Source organism: Oreochromis niloticus, linkage group LG7 (assembly GCF_001858045.2).
Source record: "Oreochromis niloticus isolate F11D_XX linkage group LG7, O_niloticus_UMD_NMBU, whole genome shotgun sequence".
NCBI classification, from domain to species: domain Eukaryota; kingdom Metazoa; phylum Chordata; class Actinopteri; order Cichliformes; family Cichlidae; genus Oreochromis; species Oreochromis niloticus.
Genome location: NC_031972.2, coordinates 13,996,541 through 14,006,368, shown reverse-complemented (window position 1 = coordinate 14,006,368; position 9,828 = coordinate 13,996,541). Strand labels below are relative to the sequence as shown.

Below are 9,828 nucleotides of genomic sequence, written 5' to 3'. Positions count from 1 at the left end.
ACAAATTCAGCAGCATTTACCCTGTAATTTTAACTTAGCAAGCAGCACCACTTAAATTGGCATTTTTGAATCGCAGTAAAAAACAGAAACATGTAGCCTAGGCTATTATAAAATATCAGTGAATGAATAATTTAAAAAAAACATTAAAAATAAAAATAAAAATATATATACTTTATTTTTCAATATAATATATAAAACGTAGCCAACGTTTTTGCTTAAAATGTTCCTATTCGAAGGAAAGAACAGTAGTTCTAACCCATTTGCTACACTAGATGGCAGCACACAGTAGAGCTGCGTCTGCTCTGCCTTCAAGGTTAGATGAAGAAGTGAGTATTGCAGTCAGTACGCTGCTGCCTCCCAGCGTACAGCAGCTAGTGGATCGCTCTGTGTATAAAATACATTTGTTTCTCCCCTTTTTAAATTAGTGGGTAGTTATTTCTGTTACATTAATATTTATTTCGGATGTTTAACAAGGACCGCACAACTAAGCCAGAGAAGAACCGAGGAAGTGTGAAGCTTTAGAGTTTTTGGCAATCCTTTTGGGCTGCCTTTACTCTGCTTTTATTATCTGTTTGCCAAGAAGGGAATTTTTTCGGCGACCTGAGGAAACATGAGCTTTCTTTTGTGAGTTACAACCGTTCGATACACGCGTATTTTGTCTTGCCATTTAGCTTCGTGTTTGGAAAATGCCAGCTTTGCTGCAACAGCTAGAAAGTTAGCTAGCCGTAGCGTTTCAACGGCTTAGACTACTTCCTGGATGTACCTCGGACTGCTCTGTGTAATTCGCATTGCTTTCTGTAGCTTTCATTTTAAAAACTGTCATCAATACTAATCGCATATTCATCAGTACTTTAAGGCTAGTGGTTACAGTTGACCAAATGAGAAATTTCACCTGCTTAGAACAGATCCATTGACAAATTGCCTCAACAGAGATGGAGGGTTTTGATTGTGGCTTGGATATTTGCTGGTATAAACACTTGGATGCCACCGGCTAATCTAACACAGCCCTGCTACCGCTAAACGCAGCTGTTTCATCAAAGTAACACCACAATATGACGTCGATATTAGCCAGCGATTAAAATAATGTTTGTTTCAGTTAAGCTGAGAAACATCAGACACACCTACTGTGACAGTATGTAGTTAGATTGAAGAAGATGAGGTCTAGATTTGTTATTGTAATATTTCTTTTTGTGTACTTGATATATATGGGTAGGCTAGAAGGAAGTAGTTGATGAAGAACAACAATATACTGATAATAGCAGATACTTATTTTGAATTACAGAAACACTATAGAAATGCTACAGGATATTTTGGATCTGATCTCGCCATTAACGGATTCTCCAATTAAACATTTATTTTGTGTGTCCAACCCACCATACTGTGAGAACTCACAAATTCTTGTTTAATGGGGCAGTGAGATCAGCTGAATACAGTACCTCTACAAATAGCCTCATTATACAGAGAGAGGCCACACTGTTCACGCACACCCACTTACATTCTGCTAAACCCAAACCAAACTTGAGCTCCCTTTGACATCTCTTTAACAAAGTCATAACTTTTTGTTTTAAAAGTCACCTCACATTAGTGTTTGGTGACCTCATGATTTCTCATCATATCTTTCTGTCTTTTGATTTATTCTACTTTTTGTCTTCCTGTTTTATGTGTGACTCACACAGTGGAAATCGTTCATCCAAAACATTCAAGCCCAAGAAGAACATCCCGGAGGGTTCTCATCAGTATGAGCTGCTGAAACATGCAGAGGCTACTCTGGGGAGTGGAAACCTGCGCATGGCAGTCATGTTGCCTGAGGGTGAAGACTTAAATGAGTGGGTCGCAGTCAACAGTAAGCACTGAGTTTTATTTATTTTTCTTCTCTCTTGATACACGCTTTTATTTTAGGTTTAGATTCCTGGCTAAAGGGGCTCGGCACACTTTAAAATTTGTTTTTATATCTCTTAAGTCTTGTTTCTGACACTTAATTAGTCCAAATCATGAGTTGGTTGAGAGCGAACTGTCAGGCTGTCTTTGGCATTGCTTCCAAAGGCCACGTGCATTCATGCCAGAGCAGCTACCGTGAATGTTAAATAGACTTTATTGTCTGCGCTGTGAGCGCCTTGTTTACTTTCCTCTAAAAGGAAACAAATGGTCAGTGGATGCTTAATTCCTCATGCGTCAAAAAGCCTTCAGGGTTGGAGACGATCACTAGCCCAGCCTTTTAACGCGTGATTGTCTGTCAGACGCTTTGTTAACAAAACATTTTTGGGCGTGCCCAATTTCTAGCTTTGTTAACTGCGTCTAAGAATTGCCACCGCTGCTGCACTCGTCTGATATTTGTGCTCTCCAGATTCAGAGGTTAGAAGCAAGGTTGGCTAGTATTGCACAAGCTGTTACAACTTGCACAATGAAGGGAAGTCAGAATAAAAGTGCTGTGAGCAATCACTTCTCCCACCACCAAGTACAAATGACTTTTCACATGATCTGTGTTCACGAGAAGCAGTCCACTTCATGTTTTTAAGATTGTTTTGCTTGTACTGGATTGCAACACAGTCCTGTGACAGCTGTTCTACCCCAGATGGATGAATGGATGGATAGTGACAGTAGAGGGAGAAGTTACGGGCATGCAGCAAAGGTCTCCAGGTACAACTGAACTTGGGGTAGTAATCTGACAGGCATCTTAACCAATTGTCTAGCTGGATACCCATCAGTACACTCTCTTCTCCAGTGACCTCACTTACAAATGGATTTTTAGGATCCTTTTGAGACCTTTTCCAAGCATAAGCGGAACAGTGAGTAACAACAACGTGGACAGAAAAGCGCTAATGTTGGTCAAACTTTTGCAACAGCAACTCTCCACATTAGCCCTAAAAGTGGAACCATGCATGGAGAAATGAGTTGACAGTGAAGTTGTCTTTATTGAGTCTTCAAGTGGGACGAGGAAATGCAATGCAGTTTTGCCTCACCCAAGCATTACATTGAAATCTTTGCTAGGATTTCCCCCCTCAAACTGCTTCATTGTGACACAATGAAGCAATGCAGAGCGAAAATAAAGAGGGTGAAACAGGATTACTGGAAAATAAAGGACCACAGGAAGAGATGGGGGGTTTTTTTATCACTGACTGTTACATTATTTTAGGGTTCTTATTAGCTTTATGAATGAAAAAAGAAAAAGGGTTTGTAAGGTTCATCAATTAGAGCTTAGCATCAGGTATTCCCCAGACTGTTTGGATTTTGGCTTCTGAATTTTCAGTCTGTTTTCTATCATTAAGATAATTCTGCTTTCTCTCACTGGAATATTCATTTCTAGACTGTAATCACATCAGTATGTTTGGTGGCATAAACAGTAATTTGATCTTTTGTCTTTGTTTAACAGCATACAAAAATATTCTATCAACTATGATTGGACAGATTCTTGTTTTTAAAGGAATCTCAAAGTGAACCTGACAAACCACATGCCATGACAACTGGACAGTATGTTTGTTTTGTTTAGTTTTGTTTTTCAATGAGATTTTTAAGTTACACTCTCAACTCAAATGCTGCCAGTGCTTAAAATGGATCTCCCCAACTGATGGAAAGCCAAAGTTGGCTGTATGCCCCTGGGAATGAGTGGTAGCACAGTTTGTGCCAGATAACTGGACTGTGCACTGGTCTACAGTTTGGCCTGGGCGGTGAAATAGGGACAGGCACAGTGCTGTGGGGTAATCTGATGCCAGCAATTGGTGCTGGCAAACACTACAGTTGGTGTCATATAGCAACACTTTTTCATCTCCAGGGCCAGAAACTGCCTTTCTGTTAGCTAATATTGTCCTTGCAGAATTAGAAATGTCCTCAAGTAACCCTTTTCACTGACGCGCTATTGGTGCCCAATTTATAACTATTCCTGCAAATTTTTCCACCCAAAAAATAATATTAATACTAATAGTACCATCACCTAAAGGCTGGAAACATTGTGGGAACAGAAGAATATAGTGTTAAAAGTAATGAAAGGGGGGAGTAGTACAAACATTGCTGAAAGAGGTGTGAAAGTGTCCTTTGGTATTTGCAACGCAAGAGGATTCGACCTGCCTCATTTCTGTCTGCCGTTTATTTGCTTTCTGGCTCTTTGAAACGTCGCGGCAAAATGTCGAGGAAAAGCAAAGTTTTTTAAATGGACTAACAATGAGATGGAGTTGTTGCTGCGAGTAACACAAAAGTACAAAGTTGCAAAAGCGAGTGAGAATGAAAGAATTTGAAGAAAAGCTATCTGGAGCATGTACAAACTGATATTAATCAAAACAACTGCTGTATAATGCCCTCCGCTATCTTAGTTTAATTGGTCACATAACTGCATCACATGACTAAAATGTGTCATCGTTTTCGAAAAGGCTCTGGGTTTGTTGTCCACACTGCGGCGCTAAAACAGCATTTTCAAATGTATCCGCTTTGGAGAGCGTTTTCAAAACGCTGCATTTTCCTTGACCGCAAATGCCGTCTCAGTGTGGACGGAAGGCCAAAATGGAGAGAAAAAGATGCGTTTTCAAGCGAAAACATATGAGTGTGGACATGGCCTGTGTCTTAACACCAAGGTAGTCCCCACACTGTTTGACCAAGTGGGGGTTTTGTGTTTTGCTCTGTTTTCAGTCTTTTGCCTCCAACTGTTACATGCTGGTTAAGTTTAGACACTGAAAATTATATTTAGGGGTATCAAGTGTGTTTAGTGTGGACAAGTGAGTGGTTAGTTCACTATTACCATAACTACATAACTACAGAGCAGAGGTGAAATGAAGCCTTCTGCAAATCACTAACACAGGAGTGTGTGATGCACCAGGAATGAAAACAAGCTGCATAAACACCATTTTAATAGTTTTCTTTTTTTCGCATTTTTCCAGCTGTGGATTTCTTCAACCAGATCAACATGCTGTATGGCACCATCACAGATTTTTGCACTGAGGAAAGCTGTCCAGTAATGTCTGCTGGTCCTAAGTAAGTGATTAAAACTCATAAAACTAGCCCACTGGCTATTCTCCAGTCTTTGTTGTATGATGAGACTGAGCAGGGTCAGGATTTGGAAAATGGACTTGTCTTCATAATTGTAAACACCCTGTGACGTAGATCTTTTTGTTTTGCCCTCCTGCTGTCTCACTGTGTAGATTTGCAGCAGATGTCTTTTATGTGCTGATAAAAAGTTAGATTTACTTCTACAAAGGAAAAAACGCCTATTAGAAAATGTTTGGTTACTAGCATGAGCCCTTACTCATACCAGGACGACTTGTATATTATCTGCTTATTGAGAAATACCACTTTGCTTTACAATTGATTACATCAGTGTTGAATAAGCCCAGATGGAGACCATAACAGGGGTTTTCCTTGCTCAGAATGGGCCTCCTGCTTGGGAATACTCTCACAAGAGCATGATTAGTGCTTGTAGTTACTGATCCACATGCAGCCCAGTTTGATCTCAGCTGGGCTGGACTAATAAAACAATCACACAATAACAGACCTTTCATTTAATATACAGAAGTTTACCTTTAAAGATCCACCTATTAACAAACAAAACACATGATTATGTGTTCATCAGATGCTATGCAAAAGCACAAAGCCTTCACATAAATCATTTTTCTCCTATTTCTGAGAATTTGAAAAACATGAATATTCATTATGCTCAATTAAGCTTTTGTTATAACACTCGGGATTTTCTTCCTTCTCTTTTGAGTGAGCCAAAAATTCCTCTTGGTATAAATGTGCTCAAAGTGTGTTTTTCATCTTTATTTCCTGTAGGTATGAGTACCACTGGGCTGATGGAACCAACATCAAGAAGCCCATCAAATGCTCTGCTCCCAAGTATATTGATTACCTCATGACCTGGGTGCAAGACCAGCTGGATGATGAGACGCTTTTCCCTTCAAAGATTGGTATGATTCACTCTGTCGTTTCTACCAGCCTTTACCTCCAAAGAAAAGTTATCTTTTAATGCACATGCTGTACATCAAACAATTAGGTGTGTGGAGATCCAGAATGCGTACACAGCCATTTTTATTACCAGAGAAATCCATCTCCCATGCAAAATGTATGTAACAGAAATGATGAACTTAGCAGAAATGTAAACTTTTGCAAATTTTCCTAATTTAAATGTAGCGGTGCATTTGTCTTATCAATTTCATATAATAACCTAACACATTAAGAGATCATTCTACAGGATTGTTAAGTAGTAGCATTTGCATACTTACGCAGTTATCAGCCTCATAACTAGTTGTGGCGTGTGCAGTCTAAGGTGGAGTTTTATTGCTATTGAATGGCAGCCAGCAGCCAGTCTGATAGACCCAGTACATGTCAGTAGAAGTGGTGAATGTGCTGCCCTGGAGGTACACAATTCACTCCATTGCCCATGATCTGTTGTTCACTTGGGCAGATTCAACCTCAAAGCCTGCCAACATCTTCAAGGTTCTTCGGAGGTGTGTGTTGTGATGAAGAACCCATTGCACACTTGTTAAAATCAATTCAAGGCTCAGTAAGCGTGCATTCAGTTGTTCAGCATCTGAAGCTTTAATTTACTCGTGCTGGTGTCTTCATCCAGATGTTGACTTGTACGGTAGGATGCTCTCTGTAGAAGCCTCTGTGATCTGCAGCAGTTTAGTTTAGTGTTGAAACTAGCAAACTTTCTGCACTGCAGATAAATACTGTGAACGTGAGGTGTTGCTGTGTTGCTTTCATGACTGCTTGAGCTTCCCCGAGATCATGCTGTGGCCTGCCTGTGTAGACTGGATCATTTTCACAGGCAGACTATAATGTAGCTGCACGTCGAGCTGTCTGGTGTTTTTTCTAACCAGCTTCCTTCTCTTTCTTTTGTTCCCAAGGCGTGCCCTTTAAGCGTAATTTTATGTCTGTGGCAAAGACCATTCTGAAGCGTCTGTTCAGGGTCTACGCCCACATCTACCACCAGCACTTTGACTCCGTCATGCAGCTGCAAGAGGAGGCCCACCTCAACACGTCGTTCAAACACTTCATCTTCTTTGTTCAGGTAAAGAATCCCTGACATCTGACTAATGTGGCATGTTGCTAACAAGGGCTGTAACGTGTTGAGTCATGGGGTAATGTTTCTTTTTTTCTTTTGTCTTTAACAGGAGTTCAACCTCATTGACAGGAAAGAGCTGGTCCCACTACAGGAGCTGATTGAAAAACTGACAACCAAGGATAGATAAACAGCCATGTAATCCTTATTTTATTGTTCTTCTAGTTTTTGCACAGATACCCACCCACCCCCACCCTGGCTATATGTATGCAGTATGTACTATTTCCATTTGGGGAAATGTTTTTAATAAGGCCAGGAAGAAGGAAGGGTGTTGTTAGGTTAAAGGCACCAGGACTAATGCTATCAGGGATTAAGTTAATTGAGCAAACCACAGATTAACATTAGCTGTATGAAAAAAACCCACAAAAAAACCCTTATATTCTATCATGGCTTACTTTAGGATAAGATAGATATATGTTTATTAATTTTCTACCTGACTGCAAAGATGTTTTGTTTTCATCCCACTTAATTTTAAGGGAACATACTATTAGGTTCCAGCTCCATCACAGACGAGAGTAGTGTTTAAGCAGAGATGCAGTATCATAGGGTGGTGTGATAAATAACTGGATATTCTTGGTTTATTTTAACATAGAAGGATCTTGGTTTGCTACTGTCCACATCTGTAATATCGTAACATCAGTCACAAAAGAATCCTAAGTGCCTAGCATGGCTCATAATTGCCCTAGTATATCAAAGGCCATATACCACTGATGTGATTGATTCATTCAATTTTCCTCACCACATCCCTTTGGAGTTTATGTGCTTCTAAAGCCCCTCCCCCTTATTTTTTTCCTATTTGTCCTGTAACTTGGCTCAGAATTATTTCTTTATTTCTTTTGGTCCTCGACGACTTTATTTAGTTAGAAAGTCTCCTGCCCAAGTTTTGTAATGTGCAGACTATGATAAATGAATGTGTTGAAGGACATAGAAGTGAAGCTAGAATATTGTTATGCTGTAGCAGGGATTAAGAAATTACGAATCTTGTAGCATGGTCTAGTAACATGTCCCTGTGTACTAGTTTTTCCCCCTTCAAAAACTTTGAAATAGTAACAGGTTTTAGAAGAATTTCGAAGGAATGGAAAACCTGAAATTGTAGGGAAATAGATGTAGAAATCTGTGTTTAGACTCCACTGTTTGAGACATGCTAGCTTTATGAATTGGATACAGCAGAATCCCTTGTTAGCACACTAGCCGTCAAGCACTTTGAACAGTGTTTCTGACCTCTATCGTTTGAATGTTTTCTTCTTCCTTGCCCGACATCCCTCACCCCCACATGGATTGGCTGTGCTTTGGGAGAAGCTGTACCATGTAACTGACCATAGTTTATTTCATTTAACTCCCTCTTAAATCAGCTGAAAGGCACAAGTGAGACTTCTTATTGCTTTCTTTCTGGACTGGTTTGTTGTTGTGGTGATTCAACGAGGAGATTCATGTACCTTTCTCCAATCACAAAGTGTAGTTTTTGACTATGCAATAATTGACATGACACTAAAAGGGGATGCCAGTTGGCTCATTCATACTTTATATCCAATATTGAGATTTCTTTATAGTGCTTCTGTTTGGGTGAAGGATGCATACAGAAGTGCTTCTCTGTCAGGTTCAGTTTAAAAAACGGTGACATAAATATTTTATATCTGAAATTTGTCAGAGGTATAACACTTATAATGGCACACGTGTAAATACTGAGAGTTAGACACGTCTTGGAAGTTTCAGCAAGCATGGAGTGGTAGTTTTTGGTTAAACGAGTGCATTTATACCTTTTAGAGGCTGCTTCCTTCTCCCTTTCTTTGGATATTAATATCTTGTTTGTTTTGATTGTTCGATATCTTCTCATTTCCAACTTACTTAGCTTATTATGATGAATGTTACTGCTCACCAGATATCTGAAAATGTAATAGAATATCGGTCATCCTGCAAGCATCTCATCCTTATGAAATGCCCGTAACATAGCCTGTTGCCTACAGTTTTTCCTCTTCGACTGAAGTAATTGGTGAATAGTCTGTAAATAAAGGCTTGGTAGGGGTTTTCAATGCTACTGAATTGATTTATGCTGTTTATAAGGCAAATAAAGGTGGGCTTGACTCTTTGAAAAACTTGTATGTTCATTATGTACTGTGAGCTCAGCGCTACTGGTGATCAGAGTAAAGCATTTAATAAAGTACTGTACTCAAGTACAGTTGTAACTTTTTCTTTTTTTTCACTGCTTTATGCTGCTGTTCCAGGGTGTGTGTATATATACATATACATGTTTTGTTTTTGTTTTTTCCATCCACATTTGTATTTGACCGCCATCTTGAGTTGCATTAGGGTAAAATCGACTTTAAAACCCCCCCAGCTAGGATCAACATGAGACTTTCCTGGTTGGGTATTTTGAGTTTTCTGAAATTTTTATATCCCAATGCTTTTCACCCATGGCATTGTGATTTTTGTGCAATAGCAATAACAGTATTACAGTAAAATGTACTGCAATTTATCATCTCCTCTGTCAATATCTGTTTTATCCAATAAGACACATTTTACTCTTTATCAAGGTGCCCAGGTCTTGTGGCTGTTTTTCAGCACAGGACCTGAAAAAGTATTCTGGAGTCAAATGTGAGGCTGTGCAGCCAGACAGTGATCCCAAACTCAGCAGTACAATCATTGAAACAGGAAACGATCAACGTGCTGCAGCAATGGCCCAGTCAAAGTCCAGACCTCAACCTGACTGCAATCCTGTGAAGGGGCGTTAAGAGAACTGTGAATAAATGTCCACAAATCTCGCTGAACTGAAGCAAGGTCGTAAA

General features: G+C 39.6%; 1 protein-coding gene across 1 annotated transcript; it reads left to right on the top strand.

Moving 5' to 3' along the window:
* The first annotated feature begins 321 nt into the window (after positions 1 to 321).
* Positions 322 to 9,216, top strand: LOC100706667 (MOB kinase activator 1B). The gene is made up of 6 exons (XM_003449653.5): positions 322 to 624; positions 1,677 to 1,843; positions 4,866 to 4,959; positions 5,755 to 5,888; positions 6,831 to 6,994; positions 7,098 to 9,216. Exons 1-6 carry the CDS (start codon positions 611 to 613, stop codon positions 7,173 to 7,175), a joined length of 651 nt encoding a protein of 216 aa, XP_003449701.1. The 5' UTR covers positions 322 to 610; the 3' UTR covers positions 7,176 to 9,216.
* The last annotated feature ends 612 nt before the right edge of the window (positions 9,217 to 9,828 follow it).